Consider the following 17478-nt stretch of genomic DNA (forward strand, 5'->3'; position numbering starts at 1 on the left):
TCAAATTGAAAACATGTTTTATTCATTCAAGAAACCATTTCAAGAGTGCCAAAATCGATCCCGAAGCGAAGGCCGGACTGAATCTATCTTCGGTTGGGCGTCTTTTAAGAAAAAAAGGCAACAGATAATGTTCTTGGAACCTTGATGAGGAACTTTTATAATTTCATACAAAAGTCTCACTTGGTGTCCTTCTTCGCTCTCAGTCTCATACTGTCCTCTCCTCCAGAACTACTTTTGTATTTTTCCACTTCCTGCTGCTTTCAATCTCCTTTGTGATCGCTGCGGTCCTGTTGCCTCAGGACACTCGCCAGACGTTTGGCTCGAATTGGAGGCAACTGCTCATACAAATCAAAGCCAAACTCGGCCTGCTGTTGTGGCAGACGGAAGAGCAGCAAGTGGTTCCTCAACACCTGGAAATGAGAAAGAGAAAAAGTGAGAAGAGCAGCGGAGGTTGTGGTTGCCAGCTTGTTACTGTCCCTGAAATAACACCTGCATGTGTGGAAAGTCAATATCGTATCACTGCTCCTGCTCGGCTTTAATTTAAACATATTTTAAGTTTGGTGAAAGCAGTCCATCGCGCCTTTTAGGAGCAGATCCTGCAGGCAGTGGTTTGCATGCGGAGAGAGGAGGGCAGCAAACAGGATGATTAACTGTAACTGATGTCACGACTCTTTGCGGTCCTGGTGCCTAAATGGTGGAACGACTCAGAGACTCTTTACATCTTCCGCTGAAATCTAAACACGCACCTCTTCAGACTCGACCTCGACTAAAAAGAATAAAACTAACACTTGAATTGTACTTGTAATGGCTCTTATCTATAAGTTGTAAATCAGGTTATTTAATGAAATTGCACTTTCTTGTTCAGGGTTTGTATCCTTATGGCTGAAATGCACTTATTGTAAGTCGCTTTGGATAAAAGCGTCAGCTAAATGACATGTAACGTAATGCCTCTGTTCATTCTTGTTAAACTTCACGGGGGAATGTGATTGATTTCATTTATATTTTGGATCGAGTGCTTTACACGAAAAAACAAGAAAAGAACAGAAGACTGTACATTGAAAGGAAGGTTTGGAAGGTGAGCCGTGTTTCCTAAAAACATTCATTTCCAAACATTATTATTGGCCAATTTTGACAGTTTACTGCAATATCTATTGAGGACAATTAAAAACAAGGCCAAAAAACGGTGACTTCATGATGAACAAGATAAGAAACAGACGGGTTTGTCATAGAATGTAGAGAGACTTCAGAGAAAATCACCTCAGAAAGTTAAATGGCAGGCGAGGGGAGGAGAAGGTACAATCAATAAACGACTGGCAGAGTGTGAAGATCAGAGAGATTAAAAGATGGAGAAGGCAACCCAAAGCATAGAAGTACCTCATCGGTCAGGTAGTGAATTTTCCTCAGCATACTGTGTCGAGCTGCTTCAACCTCCTGCAAAAAGGACGGGAGAATTTAAAATCAAAGGGCCTCATTGACGTACTGAACTGACACGCTTGTGTAATAAACCTTCCACTCTCATGCGTGAGCCTTTTCAGCAACACTGCAGTAAAAAACAAATGTCGTTGTGATCGGAGTAAACAACTTGCTGAATGTGTTTCTTATTACAGGGCGTTTACTTCTAAACCGTTAAATAAATCACATTCCATGACTTGAATCAATATTCAGGATCACAAAAGAGCCAAGAGGAATTTCTGAGACCAACTCAGAAGATGCTCCTGGACGGTTAATCAATAAAATGTGAGTTTTGCAGACGCAAAAATGTTGATGGTTTGTGGGTCCAATGAGCTCATGTTTGATGCAGAAAAAGTGCATAAATCCATTTGAAAACACACAAGAAACTCACGAATCCAACCCTCGATGTGTTGCCGCTGTGGCAGCTTCTGCTTTCGCTAAACAACATCTGTTTAACTGTGGCCGAAAAGCACAATCCTTTATAAAAACATTTATAAATAACCTGAAGACTGCGGTGAGGGCAGTGCAACAGACTTCATGAACAACTGGCCGGATGATTCAGTTCTGTACCTGCGCTGCAGCATCCTGAGAGAAGATGAAAGCGTTGACGTGAGACACGGTGACTACATATAAGACAGGACACCAGCAGGGCTTCAGGGTCCCCGTCACCAGCGAGCGGAAGTAGAGATGGAGGAGAGGCAGGGAGTCCTCAGGGGGCGATGTGAACCGCTCCATAGGAATGGAGAGCTTCAAACCAAGTGCAGAAAGACAGAATTATTGATAATTTACTCAAAATAATTTTTAAACATGCAAAGGCAACTAATGAGACTATAAGTGGGTACATCCTCATTACCTGAGCCAGAGTGACTCCCAGTGACCGCAGCATTCCCACATGTTCCCCAAACACAGCTAGCCTCATGGTGGCGCTGTACCGCCTCTGCAAGGGTAAGAGCAGCCAGCAGCCAAACAGCCGGTCTCCGAAGGACACCGCTTCAAACTGGCTTAAAAGAGCAGAGTAGAGGTCCTGGAAGGAAGCTAGACCGGGAGGAGGGACGTTCAGGTCCAAAGAGTCCAGCCTGGATTGCCTGAAAATGGAAAGAAACTTTTTTTGACTCAATTCTCTGCTTTTGTACGCCGAGAGTAAGGATATCAAACATTTCCTAGACCTGGTCAGCAGTCTGAACAGACCCCAGGTCAGTTTCTGAACCGGTCTCTCCAGGAACAAGTCACTGGAGCACAGGAACACACAGGACAGGCGGGCGAGTTTGGCAACAGGAAGGACCACCTACAATACGACAAAATGTTCCAGAGGTTAATATCCGATAAATAGACAAATTGATTTTACATTTGTTGTTGAAAAAATTTCCCACAAAAGTCTAAGTCAGGTCTACGACGTGTGCTTGAACCGCAGTGCTCTCCTTATGTCGAATCCTGTTAAGGGTGGCGCAATCCTAACATGAAAACACTGACAAATGTCAGTCTCCAAGAAAGCTGCATAAGTTGCTTTCAAGCTAAAAAGAAAATGTCTAAAGAACAATTAGTGATCCTCATAAAAAGGACAACAATCAATCAATGTTTTCACAAAATAAAAAAGCAAATTGTCTCTACTTGCGCCTCCACCTTTAATGCCTCTTCCCTCCAGACCTCCAGCAGCAGCAGCCACTGCAGACAGTGGGTCACCGCCTGCAGGGCGCCCTGCGGGAGGTCTTCCACCGCCAGCCCGCCCCCGTCGGACAGACCTGTCCGCTCATACAGGCTGACAAGCGGGAGGAAAGGCCAATCAGAAGGCACGGTGGGACCGGTGAGCTCCGGCAGGAGATGGGAGCCGATCCAGGGGTTGCGGCCGAGGAGAGCGTCTCGCGACGTCAGCACAAGTGGCTCGAGGTGGGCCAGGTGAGTGAGGAAGCAGCCGCGTATGGACGGCAGCTGGATGCAGGCTTCTCTCAGCAGGGCTCCAACTGTCTGCAGAGAGGGAAAGGCGCGTTGGCACGTTTCCTCTTGGAGTCTCAGCTCGCCCAGCTCGACGGCCTCAGGTCCTCCGCTGTGTCCCTCTCTGGGAAGCAAACAGATGAGGAACGTGAGGAACAGGACTTTCGGCGGATCAGTTTAAACAGCTAAAATCCATCAAATTCCCAAGGAATGTTTCTTTGAATATGCTAAAACCTGTGAAAAAAAAGATTATATCCAGCTTGTTTGTATGGAATTTAAAAAATGTCTCTCAGTGTTGATTGTGTTGCCAATACAATTTTAAAATGAGTAGAGTCGACTTACGATATAAAGTCCTTGTTGAAGATGATGGTGGAAAGGAGTTGATGTCCCAGGTATTCACTGCCTGGTAACAACCATGGCAGCAGAACCAGCGCCACCGTGTGGTAAAGAGAAGCATGCTTGGCTACTTCTGGTTCAATGGACACCTGAGAAGAAACAAAAATGGCTGTTTAGGGGAAAATTAGGATGCCTTATAAGCATTCCTAATGAAAAGTGGACTTGGTTTGTAATAGAATGCTACCACAACCAGAATAAATAGCAAATATACTGCTGAAACAAAGCTTTAACCTCATGCTTTAGGTCAACTTTTAACGAGTTTGCAGCCTACCAGTCTGTTTGCCACCCGCAGCAGCAGATAGAGGAGGTGGTGTTCGTGACGGAGAAGCCAGGCTCTGCTGTGACAAAGGGTGGGCACAGCCTGACTGCAACTTCTCAGGTAACCAGTCACATGGACTGACAGGAGGAGGCTGGTGAACTAGAGAGAGATTAATACTTTACTGCTTTGTTCTTTGGCTGAAGGTTTGCTTAGCAGTGATACAATGTTATTCACCAAGTATATGTATTGCATGGCTCATTTTTGTCTGTCCCCATCCTTGCATGATGACAAAAAAAAAACCTAAAGATCTCCCCAACTCTCCCTGAAATTGTACCTTGTTGCTGAGGCCTTTGTGGATCCCTGTGATAGTTTCCAGGAGAAGCCCCAGGGCTGTGAGCAGAGGGAAGGGGGAGTTAGGAGCAACCAGCCCCGGGCGGTTCCTCCATCCTGGGCAGGCCAGACCAGGGAGGCTGGGATTGGTTTCTGGGCCCAGACCATCAGACTGGACATTACACACCACGGAGGACGACCTGGTGAAAATAATAATAAAAAAGGCTGTCAACAAATCAATAAAAACAAGTCAAGAACATCAAATCAGTATTCATTTTTTATACATTACTATTCGGCGATATGAAAAGTGAAAATACAAGAAATACAAAGACTGCACTGGTCTCACGGTGGGTCAGACATACTTTAGGTTCTCCATCAGCCCTTGGAAAGCATGGTGGGACATCAGAGGGACGAGAACCTCGGAGACCAGCCGCTCTATTTCCTGAAGGGTCTCTACTGGCTTGAAACACTTCTGAGAAACAGAGTCGTATAGTTCATGGATTCATAGCTCGTTTAAAGCACTCACTATGTGAACTCGTGGGGACACAACAAGACACGCGTCGTAGAAAGTATAGGTGGATTTGTTTTAACGCAGCAAGGAGCAGTACCTGTCGGGAGAGCTGATGGTAGTAAGCTTCCAGGTAAGCTAAGTAAGCCGGTATGACAACCAGGCTGACATCCTTCTGAACTGGATTATCGAGATCCTTCACAAAGCCCCTCAAATGTCCCAACAGTGAAGCCTGCAACCCTGTGACATGACCCCAAGACACTGGGGGAGGAGGGGGGCATTCCTCTCCCTGGCAGCTGTGGTAAAACAGAGTGGGTTCTGTGTATTGGACTGCAACAAAGGGCATTTTCAGTGTTGATAATCTGTCAGTTAGGTTCTTTATTAATTGATTAATACGTTGTTTGGTCTTTAAAAAGTCAGAAAAATGGTAAATGATGATCAAGTTGAGCTGGACGTCCTCAAATGGCTTGTTTTGTCCACAAGATATAAAAGGTTACAAGAAAATAGCAATGTTTAAGACGCTTGTATGACAGAATTATACCTTTTTTATTTTCTTCAAAACATTAAACTACTATCTAAATAGTTTATGATGAATTGTTGCAGCTGTGTGCGTGATGATTTTGATTCTTTGATTCTAATAGATTAGATAGAGTATTAAATGATGTATACCTGACCATGCCAGTCTGTAGCTCCTGGTGGCATCCGGCTGTGTGTGTGACCTGCGTGAGCAGAGAAAGCAGAGCGAGGACCCGCTGGAGCTGCAGAGGCAACAGAGGATCCGCGAGGGAGAGGACTGTGTGAACGGACTGCAAGGTCTTCGCTAAGCCTGGATAAAGGTCTCTGTAGAAACACAACGACGAGGACTGTGAGACAAACCCGCTGCCCTGCTGGGATCGAGCGTGGTCACGCCAACAAGTACTGGGACCATGAAAAGCTTCAACAGATCCCTCCCGCCCATCTAATCAGGTCCATGTTCTCCCTGCCCCGGGTGGTCAGCTGTGAATGTGTTCACTTGCATGTACAGTTGGCAGGCCTGTCCGTAGGCGGCTGCCACCGCCCACAGCCTGTAGGCCTCGGTGGTGATCCTCAGGGCCTCGGATGGTTCCACCAGCAGCTCGGCGGGCTCGACACTCAGCAGACAAGGAAGACGCTCCCTCACTCCAAGAGAGTTGAACTGGGGGGAGGCGAGACAAACAATAATGGGATCAATAAAGAACATAAGGAAAATTGGATAGTAATTACACGGTAATACGTATATTTTGTATTTTACATTCAGTCGCAACTTTACGTGATCCCACAGTTTGTATGATCGATAAAGACAGTTAACACGACGCCCTTCACACACCACTGGACACTTTCCCCCAGGTGGCATCAGTAACCCGAAACACAAAGCGATTCAACACTGTTGCCTGCAGCGGCGCTTACCAGCCTGGCACAGGCGTGTCTGCCAGAGGTGGCCAACACTCTCAACAGCTTCACGGCGCCGGCCAGCGGGAGCCCGTACACAGACTGAGGAATGGGAGAAGATGGCGCCGTCCAGGAAGCGGGAAGGAACTCGGACAACACCGTCTCCATCAAGCGAGGACAATCGAGCACCTACGAGTGAAATGCAATCTTACTACATTTGACCAGGTGAAAATGTGCACTGCCATAGTTAATTGGACTGCAAGCGTGTTTGACAAATCGCAGTTAAGTGTTGCTGTTGCTTTTGTTGTTGTTACCTGGGTGGCAGATACGGATGAGTGCCTGGCGATACGAGTGAGGATCTGCAGGACGTCCTGGACCACTGGAGGAGAAGGTCGGAACACCTCAAGGATGTAACGCAGCCTGGGGAGCAGTTTTATCTTTAACAGACCCTGAAACACAGAAAGTAAGCATTCTGTATTTATTTACAGAACTTAATAATTCCTCTTCATTTACATTACAAAACAAAAATGGAAACGTCTATGTTTATATGGCCTCTGATTTTCCTGAAAATTGTCAATCATATCAACTTCCCACTTGGTGGGTGTATTGCTGAGGGCAAAAGGAGGTTCAGCACTTGAGGATTACGGGTTGTATTTATTAGTAGTGAGTAATTGGCTACCGTAATGTATTTAAAAAGGGTTCTCTGTTAAACCGCTGAAAAGCACACAGGCTTCAACTTGCTCTCAGTTACTCGGTTGTACTAAAAATGAAGTATGCAATTTGGAAAGCTGTCCGTTACACTGCTGAAGAGCGGCTCGCTCTCCCATCAATGTTTGTGTGCACCCAACTGACTTACTTATTAAAATCTGAAAACGCAAGGGAAACAAGTAAAAAGCAGACATGTTAACCTTGACAACATCCTGCCTGGCCACATCGTGATCAGTCTTCCGCTCCTCTTTCTCCTCAGTCGTCTCCTTCATACTTTCGGGCAGCCCTTCATCCTCCTCTTCCTCCTCCTCCTCCTGAGCAGACGGCAGCAGGGGGAAGGAGTCCAGGCCGCGAAACCAAGAGAAGGTGCAGTCCAAACACTCCTGAGATGGCCGAGAATTCACATTTGATCATTTGGGACAAGACCCTAGAATGGGGACACAGTCTGACTTTTTTGTGCAGTGCATTTTGCAGTTACTCATCACACACTAATTACACAATCCCATGAGAAGGACTGCGTGTTTTAATGGACTGTCTTACTTCATCGTCTTCACACACAAGAAGTGCTTTGAGTGCATGCACGGCTGCAGACATCACTCCCTCCACACTGTCGTCCAGCGCAAAGCGCAGCAGGAAGACCAGGCCTGCGTCCAGCACCGTGGACACCACGCTGCCCTTCAGAGCTGACCGGTACTCCCCAGCTCGGGCCTACGGGGTGAACAAAGCCACCGCTAGAGTGACTACATAATAAAGACATGTGCTTCTGCACAGCAACACTGCCTGGGTTTGTTTATGTACCTTTGAGAGGATGTTGGCCAGAGTGCAGAGGGCCAGACTCCTCTGCCTGATGAGCTGACTCCGAGACAGCAGGAATAGCTCCTGCAGGGAGTAACCTGCCCGCTGCGGAGAAATCCTCAACGTTAGGAGCAAAATCATCTCAACGCAAAATATCTGGAGCCTTGTCTGTAATGCTAATTTAGATATTAACCTGGTTTTCAGTCTCACAATGACTTTTTTAACGGTGTCATAAAAAAAGTTTGCAAATTGCTTCCATGTTTAATTTTACGAGCATGCTCTCTGAACAAAATGCCATCAACAGTTGGTGTTGCAAACAAAAAGCGTAGTATAAATAAAATTAAACTTGTCCACTGACCTCAGGCTCCTCCCCATGATGATGCAGGCCTAGATGGGTGGGCAGATCCTCAGTGGGAGGAATCAAAGTCCCCGCAAAGTCAAACCGAGCCTGCATGGCCTATTAGTGTACACAACCACAACATTTTTTTCACCAACTACAAAACTCAATATAAAGTTAGGCTTGAAGTGGAGAATTTAGAAAAAAAAGTGTCATCTGCTGGTGTCGTAAGAAATATTGCCTTACCTTGTTGGTTCCTTTCTTTCTGGGAGCAGGCAAGTCTCTCATCCACTCCAGCTTCTCTGGCTCCAGCTTATCCATGTGGACCCATTCCTTCTGAGGCTTCAGCAGCACCTCCTTTTCTAAATTCCCACATAAAAATATTTTTAAAATACACTCTTAACTACGTGTGCTTTTGTGTAATAGTTGGTATGACTGTTGTAGAAAGTACAGATAAAGTGATAACTGCAACACACGTGTAAACACAAACTACTCCTGCTAACTAATCCTTCCCACAGCTGGGATTAAAGATACGTTGTCAGGAGCTTAAGCAATGTCTGGTTATCTATTCCCAAACCAAAAACAAAGGCCATAAATCATAAAAGAAAAGAAAAAAAGACAGAAATCGCCTTGACATACGTCTTGTGGTCCTTGAGGACCAAAATAACGACTCTTTCTAAATAAATAAATGCGAATTTGATGGGTGCTGCTGTGCATGTTGCCTTCTACTCATCTAATACATCATCTTTGGCTGCAGTGACAGAGCGACACATTTCATAACACATTTTGGAAAATTCATGGTACACATGATGTGCAAGATCTGTCTTCATACGATCACTCGGCAACACTTTCATCAGGACTGGGAGTATTGTTTGAATGATCTGCAGTAACTTCATTGCAGAGAGTGGCTACTTCTGGCTCAGCCCGGCCGTTCTGCTGATTAGTCAAAGGGAAGTCAACGATCAGCATTATGTCGGGATTTTAGCCTCGCAGCAGAAGCATCGCACATTAACTATATAATCAAGAGAATGGATCCCTGAGAGAAAGGGAAGTTGGCAGAGTGAAGAAAAGGGAAGTGCGTGAGAAACCGCAGGAGGGAGACGAAGGACGGAGTGCAGTGAAGAGACATGCGCGATGGTTTTCAGTGGACAACAAGGGGGGTTAATTATAATCTTCAAGTACATAAAGTCTAAGGAGGCAAGACGTAGTGTGAGATAACAGCATTGTCATCCCTATCAATTTGTTGCTATTGCATTTTTTTAATAACTCTAGCAGCAGTAGACTCACAAGGTCGACCTGAAAAAAAAGGATTTTAAATCCATCCTACCCGTCACAGCAGGTGGTGGCAGAACCTCCTCCTCCTCCATCTCTACTTCTCGGGGGTTTTCAAGCAGCAAAGCAGCACCGGAGGAGACTGACTGTCTGTTCCCATTTTCGAGAGGGAAATTGTCCTTGCTGTTTTTGCCCTGGGGTTGTTTGGATGAGGAGGCAGAGGACGGGACACTCTGGGCTTTGCGAGATCTAACAAAGTCCACTAGTTTGGGATCTGGGAAGCAGAAATAATCGTCTCATACGTAGTGGTACCAACAAGATGTACTTTACTAGTTATAATACAAGCTCACGACTTCATATCAGTATATATGAAATATGACATAACTGCCTACCGAGCTGAGACAAGAGCTTCTTCTGCTCCAGGAGTATCTCGGACTGAGACATGTCCTGGAGCTTAGCCTGGTTCTCCCTGTGGATCCGCATGCTTTCCGCTGAGCTATCTGGGCCCCCGAGGCCCCGACCGGACAGCAGACTGGGACCCGTGAATGCAGTTGGTTCTGCTGCACCACACTGATCCGTCTCCATGCAGGTGTCAGGCGGCCGGTTCTGCTCTCTGCGTTCAGGTGTGTGAGCAGCTGCTGGTGCGCAGCGTAAAGGTGTCCTTCCCTCCTTCAGCCTCTGAGCTGCTAACTCACGAGCAAAGAGGCTCTTCTTTCCAGCAGCGGACGACAGCGGCACCTGGTCGCAAGGATGAATGAACTTTAAAAAAATCAAGTTGAATGATATTCATTGTTACGGTACAATGAGAGTATGGACACAGAGCTTGAACAGTAGATCTTCTTAAGTTTAAAGAATTTTTTAAGTAATATGAGATTCCGCACATGAAGGGAAGCTATTTGTTGTCTCCAGTCTGTTGCCATTCTTTTAAATAAAACATTTTGTTAAGAATGAAGTGCCAGCGTTTTCTTACCTGACTGCTGGTTTCTGAACGGTGCATTACTTTAGGGAAAGCCATGCCTGTATGTGCTGGTAGAGATATTGGAGTAGAACTGGTATCTCTTTCCTTAAACAATGACAGATGTTACGGATCCATTAATGAAATAAGAAATGAAAACATTGATACCATTAAATAGAACTTGGCTTAAAACACACTAGATGCGTGTACTTGCAGAGACCGTGCACTCACAGACTAGGATGCATAGTGTTTGCAGTATTTGCATAAAACAACGGGTACTTACAACTATTCTTGAGAGAATAGCGCTGACGTGAACGTCATGCCGGTCGAGCCTCTCGCCAGCATCCTCATCCTCGAAGGTAACACGACCGGCTTTGAACCGAGACTTCTTAGGAGGGGCTGGCGTCAGTGACGGGAGTTGGTCCGGAAGATCTGGAGAAAACATAAAAGATATTTAATAATCTTACACACCAACCTGTAGGGTCCATTGTTAGACATCTGCGTAACCCACAAAATGAAAGCTGTCGGGGAGTTTTTATTCTCAATGACGCATCGCTCACCTTCTATGGTGACGACATCCCTCTGCCGCCCTTCACTGTGCACGTTATCTGGCCCTCCTTCTCCGGCCCGGCCTCTCCTCTTGTCGGGCCTGCGGACCACATTGGCAGCGGAAGGCGCCCCAGAGGTCAGAAACTTCTCCTGCTCTCTTAGGAGGTCCGCCTCAGAGTCGGACGGCTTTGGACGTCGCAACATCCCTCTGAAAGACACACACGATGGTGTTAATGCCACTGTAGATTCTGATCTAACGGTACAGATCCATTCACGGCCTCAACTCTACCTGATGGAGATACTTTGGACAGAGGACTGTTTAAGTGAACGGTTCCGAGGATTCAAGGAACCCAAAGCTTCCTTTTTTAAACTCTGAACTCTGGCCTGAAGGATATGAGGTCATCGTAATTCAAGACCAACGTTACATATTTGCAATTCAACATAAACGTTGACTCTCGAGTCACGTTAATTGACGTCAGATGCTGAACTAAAGGCAGACTAGTGCTATATGGGAGTGTAAAACAGGACCGAAAGAAACACACGTTAACTACTAAACCAAATAAATAACCACCCGCGTCACTTTGAATTTACATTCGATTCGCGCTGAAATAAACGTTAACTCACAGTTAGCTATCATTAGCTTGACGTTAGCTAGAAACGTCAAACCGTACTTGGCAAAAGCTAAAACTATCCAACACAAGCCCAAATTATGTCATAACTATACGGCAGTCTTTGTTGTTTTAAAATATGTGAAGACTGCGGTTGCTAACCTTAAGTGAGCGCTTAAGTGTTGGGTCCGTATTGACGGCGTGATGCACACCTCTCTGTAGACCAGACGGAAGGTTTATAATGTAACACCAGAAAACCTTCAAAACAAAAGCTCGGCAGAGCATCCAGAAAGGAAAGCGCAGCGACTTGTTTTTTTTCATCTACATCCTCCTTATTCTGTCAATTCAATGTCCGATATTTAGAGGCGTGGACGACGCAGGCAATGTATACGACTTGCTAGCAAATGTTTTAATGCATCCTCGCCGATTTATCCCGTGTAACACGAAGGGTTTTCCCAGAATACCTCGGACATATCTCGCGTTATCCTCCTCCCTTCTCCCGGACACTACACGGCGTACCGACATCTGGATCATCTGGATCAATATTGCGTAGTGACGTTTTTTGTTTTTGTTTTTGGAAAGGTTTCATGAACGCTAGATCATTTAAACTGGCCGTTGACAACCGAGCCTCGCTCACTGCATAATGGTCAACCTCTGCTGCCTTTGCTGCGGTGAAATCCCTCACCCCCGCCCCCCTCCGTCCGGACGGCAGGCGGGAGCACCGCGGGATCCCCGCTCCGTGCAGCAGCAGCAACCCGCTGGCTCCGGTCCAGACGGTGTGGGGCTGAAGGGGACGCAAAAGGGGGGAGCGACCCGCGGGGAACGCAGCAAGTGCAGTAAAAAGGAGTGAGTTTTTTTTTTTTTTAAATCTCTCTCTCTCTGACATGCGAAAAGTGCAGCATGCTCTCCTCCGATCCGGACTCTGCGGAGGACGCGCCGGCCAGCGGTCCCGATGATGCTGAGGGAGAGGAGGTGGAGGAGGAGGAGGAGGAAGACCCACCATCTGAGAGTGAGGTCCCGCAGGAGGTTGGTGTAGTCATTGTTTGCAGACAAAAACCTTTAGAAACAACTGATCAGCTTGCTCCAAGAAAAGTATAAGAAATGCAAGCAATCACAAACCAAAACATTTGTTGCTTTGTTTTGCAATACAAATAAGTGTATAATAACACATTTGTGCCCACTGGGAGCAAATGCTTTCACCTGCAGCCAGAGTATCTTCTGCCTGATGAAATGTCAGACTTGATGTGGAATGTTATCTTAATTCGGAGACAGAGAGGAAGACACCTTGAAGCCTTGATGCATAACGTACATGCTTCGATTCTGTCTACTTGCAAGTATTATTAATGAATGTCCTATTTACTGATTTTACGCCGGTGTCAAGTAAGATTTCTGCCAGCAACAAGAAAACAATCATTTGAGCAAAGCCAGATTTAAAGTTTTGATCAAATGTAAAGGTCTGTGTTTGCTCCACTGTGTCCTCCTCCGCCTTTACTGTCATGGAATAATTACTGTGATTCCATCTGGGGATTGGCTGTGTGCAGCCAGCCGTGCACGGATAGTAAGAGAGCACGAGTTGTGTTACCTCAGACCCTATTGTGTACTGCCAACTAGTGCAGAGTGCAATTTAGACAAGCAAGTCCTGCTTCGTTTACAAGCATTCTACTTATCTTAGTTTTTTTTAGCGATAACATCGTGTTCTTTATTGGTATAACCTTAAAATCACTAGGTTTTATACTAAAAATTTCAATTGAAAGTGCGATTCCTGTGCATCTAAACCATGGTGTGTAATGTCAGTCGCCCTGAGGCCTGGACTGAATGCTTTCTTCTGCACAAGAATTGCATTTCTGTTTGCGCCATAAATAACTGAGGTGGAACCCGCAATGTGACAACTCCACCCCTGTGACAGAGAAGTAATAAATGGGCTGTATGTCAGCATCTGTAGGAAATCTACAAGAACACAGGATGTGTTTTAATACTAAACAAAAATATTAGAAAGCCGTCTAGAGATTATGATTGAACTGTGACTAACGACACGGGAACAAATTCATTTTGATTGTGTAAAACTCCCAAACTAAGACATGCATGTTAAATGTGTCAGTCCTGGTTTGCTCTCTTTCTGCACAAAGGGTTACACTCAAGCCTCTTTTATGTTACTGATGAAATAGCTTCCGGCTATTGTGTCTTTGCTGAATGTGCGCACTTTCTGTTACTGTTTCTCTGCCCAGAGCTAAACCCCCCGATACTACATGTAGATTAGAGGTGTGTGTGTGTATGTGTGTCTGTGTGTCTGTACTTGTGGTGGAAGAAGTACTCAGATCTGATCTCTTGATTAATCAAAAGTCAGGGTCTGCCACGTTGTCACCTTCTTCTTCATCATTATCATCACTGAAGGCGGGGTGGGGTGGCACAACCTCTGCTTCAATTAAACAAAACAACTGTAAAGTTTTAAAAAATGAAAAAAAATAAAGCGTGGGAAAGACGCAATAAGTACAGTTTACTCGCACAGTAATAATTAATATCAACAAAAAAAAGTATGCTTAGAAAGTAACAAGAAATTATACCAATATATATATATGTCAGCTGTTTTTACTCATGGCCTAGCAGAGACACTGGGTGGCTGAATTGATCCTTCGGTTTGATTTACTTTGTGCTTAGGTTGGTAAAGCTTGACAGTCCATATTGAAGCCATGCTTTATTTGCATTTCTACTGCATGTCACTGGCAGGTTGCCGAGCCTCATTGCTTTAAGTACCTTTTTCTCATTACCCTCTCTCCCTCTCTCTCCCCCCCTCTCTCTCTCTCTCTCTCTCTCTGCAGCAGCGTCCAGTATCGCAGTCCCTGGGCGCTTGCATCTGCAGGGAGTCCCATTGGCGCTGTCTGCTGCTCTCTCTGCTCATGTACAGCTGCCTGGGCGCGGTGGCCTGGTGTCGGCTCGCCCGGGTCACCAAAATCAGCTTCGACCCCGCCCTTACCTCCTCCTTCACAGCCTCCTTCCCCACCTCCGTGAGGGGGGCGGGCGGGATGGGCGTCGGAGGCCACTCGATGATCTACCACGACAGCCCCTGCTCTGACGGCTACATCTACATCCCTCTGGCCTTCCTGCTTGTACTCTACGTCCTCTACATGGTGGAGTGCTGGCACTGCAGAGCCAGGACCGAGCTGCAGAGCAAGGCGGACGTGGACAGTGTGTATGAGCGCGTGCTGCGGATGAGACGGGCCCAACCGTGCATATGGTGGAAGGCCATCAGCTACCACTTTGTGCGACGGACTCGGCAAGTCACTCGATACCGTAACGGGGACGCGTACACCACCACGCAGGTGTACCACGAGAGAGTGAACACCCACGTGGCCGAGGGGGAGTTCGACTACAGCCACTGCGGGGTGAAGGACGTGTCGCGTGACCTCAGGGGCTTGGAGGGGCACCCGGCGACGCGCCTTCGCTTCGCGAAATGTTTCAGCTTCACAGAGGCCGGTCCAGAGAATGATTACCTCAACCAGAGAGCCCGGTTCTTCTCTGAAATCGAGGGTTTGGACGATTACATGGAGGCCAGGGAGGGGATGCAGCTGAGGAACGTGGACTTTCGAGAAAACCTAATAGTCTACGTAGACCCGGATAGGATGCCTTGGTACACATCCCAGGTTGCCTTCTGGCTGGCGGCTCTGCTGATGTTGTCGTGGCCCCTGAGAGTGCTGATGGAGTACTACACCGCTTATGTGCACTACCGCATAGAGAAACTATTTGGGTTGGAGTACAGGCCCTCTCCTCCAGATGATGACGGGCCCCCGGGGAATAATACTAGCTGCCTTATTCCGAGAGTAGACACACTGGACAGCACTGAGATGGAGTGGCACATACGCTGCAACCGGCAGGTGATTCCCAGCTACTCAGAGGCCGTGCTGATAAACATGAGCGCGGCGGACTCCAGCTCGTTGCAAGACACTGAATGCACCTCGTCCTCAAACTGCTTCCTTCTGGACGGCGGTCCGACCGCTCAGAGTTACGGCGCTCTGCAAAGCCAGGGAGACCGCGAGCAATGCGGCGGGGGGCCGAACGGACCAGGTGACGGAGCGGGCAGGAGGAGGACCATCACCAGCTCAAGCTGCTCCTCCATCTTCTCCCGCCGGCACCTCTCCTCGGACACGTCTCGATTCTCTCTCTGCCGCATGCACGGGTCCCACCGCACGGTGTCTCTGTGGAGGAGCCACAGCAGCAGCCTGACGGACCCCTGCTGCGGCGACGAGCAGCGCTGGCGGTCCGACTCCAGCCGGCTGGCGCTCAGCGACAGTCCACCGACTTACAGGGACGCCCGCTTCTTCCCGGTTCTCATCGTGCACCGCTCCGAGGGCCGCGGCGGCGAGGACGAGAGGGAGGTTAGGCGGTATTACGTACGCAGAGGGTCGTCCTGTGTGGAGACGGATCTGTGAAGGACACAGAGACACTTATTTATAAGATTAATTTGAGATTAAATCAGTAGTGATGGATGGTGTTGGTCACTGTTTGCTCCATAGACAGAAATCAATAATAATGGTGTGTGGTAGCATATGGTAGCATATGGTAAAGTAATAGTCTTCTATTTTTTAACACAGGGACCAAAAGGTCAGAGAGTCCTCGTATTGAATTGCAGATGTCTATATTATTACAGTTAAATTGTCTTTAGTGTCTGTCTGTCAGCTGCAGCGTATAATGATGATAATCATTTTATTATCTTTATGACTTGAGAGCTGCACGACATTAGCACCGTACTGTTTTTTTCATCACTCACACTTCTCAAAAATCACAGGATGCCAAACTTCACCGGTTCGTATGTGTTATTATACGTGTGAGGACTTAAAGGAGAGAATGATACACGTGTAAGAGAAAAAGATGCATGAGTTTTTTTGTATTGTTTTGTTTGTTTCCGCACCACAAAGCTTATTGGGATCTGATGAATAACTACATTAACTGAATGTCAAAATGTAAGCAATAAAAGTTCTGATAAATCATCTCTGTGTGACAGTATTGTGACTTGTACCATGTCAGTTTGACGAGAATAACATGATGTTTTATACACTCAAATTAGTTAATTAATTCATACATTGGATCATATCACTGTAGCATTTCTATATTTTAATTTAAGGTCAGTTGAGTGTGATGATGAATTATAATAAAATAAAAATAGGTTTCTCCTGTGTGTTGATCTGAGGTGACACAATTTAGGTTCAAGTACAACATCAAGGAATAGAAACACTGGAATGACTGTGGTGACATTCAATGACTTCAACCAATTACCGTTATTTGTGGTCACGTGGTTGGTTCAAATAAAGCATTTATGCAAGCAAAAGTTTTAAAGCAAGTGTATCTTTTGGGATTATTGTCACCAATGTATGAATGCGTATGTAGCATTGTAATGCTGTTGTAGTAGTAGTGTGATCTCTGCAGCACATCATGTTTATAAGATGGCCATGTTATTTACACTAAAATTCTGAATCTACACAGTAACAACTGTAAAACACAGTGGCAGCTTGTGGATTTTTTTTTTGGTAAGGCCAGCCAATCAGTTTCAGTAAACATCCCAGTATGATTCAATGCAAAAAAAGGGTATCAAACATGCATTATTACTTTGCAGTTATATATTTATTCCAAAAGTTTAACATAATACATCTTATTCAAACAATCCAGTATATCCATTAATCTTCAATTCAGAATATGATATAACTACCATATCGTAACTATTATAAATATCCAAAATAAATATATTATATTAAAGGATTAATATATTACAATATACATTTATATAAAATATATATACCGGTCGGCACCGGTATTTTGTGTCTTATTTTAATACATTTATTTCTATCAAGATAAATATTGAAGCCTTTTTGCCCATCTCTAATTATGATAATATAATACGGTGCTAAATATAGATATATAGTAGGGTGATCTTTTTTGTGTAATTTAGTCCAGCGCTTCTTGTCCATATATTGAAGCAATAGT

The 17478-nt window shown here is 45.8% G+C and overlaps 2 protein-coding genes and 1 long non-coding RNA gene across 4 annotated transcripts in view; 1 reads left to right on the forward strand and 2 right to left on the reverse strand.

Moving 5' to 3' along the window:
* Nucleotides 1-12178, reverse strand: rpap1 (RNA polymerase II associated protein 1). Of its 2 annotated transcripts, none has more exons than XM_040198770.2 (26): nucleotides 11970-12178; nucleotides 10909-11105; nucleotides 10632-10780; nucleotides 10364-10456; nucleotides 9786-10131; nucleotides 9449-9667; nucleotides 8368-8483; nucleotides 8143-8241; nucleotides 7788-7889; nucleotides 7530-7697; nucleotides 7190-7372; nucleotides 6596-6730; nucleotides 6300-6470; nucleotides 5891-6048; nucleotides 5544-5714; nucleotides 4975-5170; nucleotides 4729-4838; nucleotides 4371-4566; nucleotides 4049-4195; nucleotides 3724-3866; nucleotides 3073-3505; nucleotides 2619-2737; nucleotides 2306-2537; nucleotides 2023-2199; nucleotides 1375-1431; nucleotides 1-410 (listed from the first exon to the last, which is right to left on the reverse strand). In XM_040198770.2, the coding sequence occupies exons 2-26, from the start codon at nucleotides 11099-11101 to the stop codon at nucleotides 261-263; spliced, it is 4263 nt and encodes a 1420-aa protein (XP_040054704.2). In that variant the 5' UTR covers nucleotides 11102-11105; nucleotides 11970-12178; the 3' UTR covers nucleotides 1-260. The 2 variants fall into 2 exon arrangements, with proteins under 2 accessions (XP_040054704.2, XP_077946080.1); XM_078089954.1 differs by lacking the exon at nucleotides 11970-12178 and adding an exon at nucleotides 11668-11776.
* LOC120832486 (transmembrane protein 151B) lies at nucleotides 11802-16487 on the forward strand. The gene is made up of 2 exons (XM_040198776.2): nucleotides 11802-12531; nucleotides 14322-16487. The coding sequence occupies exons 1-2, from the start codon at nucleotides 12406-12408 to the stop codon at nucleotides 15927-15929; spliced, it is 1734 nt and encodes a 577-aa protein (XP_040054710.2). The 5' UTR covers nucleotides 11802-12405; the 3' UTR covers nucleotides 15930-16487.
* Nucleotides 15613-17478, reverse strand: part of LOC144388437 (uncharacterized) — a 15758-nt gene continuing 13892 nt past the window's right edge. Inside the window, exon 2 of the long non-coding RNA XR_013452823.1 lies at nucleotides 15613-15923. This is a non-coding gene — a long non-coding RNA (uncharacterized LOC144388437). The remainder of the gene's footprint in view (nucleotides 15924-17478) is intronic.

Source organism: Gasterosteus aculeatus, chromosome 15 (genome assembly GCF_964276395.1).
Source record: "Gasterosteus aculeatus chromosome 15, fGasAcu3.hap1.1, whole genome shotgun sequence".
Classification (NCBI taxonomy): domain Eukaryota; kingdom Metazoa; phylum Chordata; class Actinopteri; order Perciformes; family Gasterosteidae; genus Gasterosteus; species Gasterosteus aculeatus.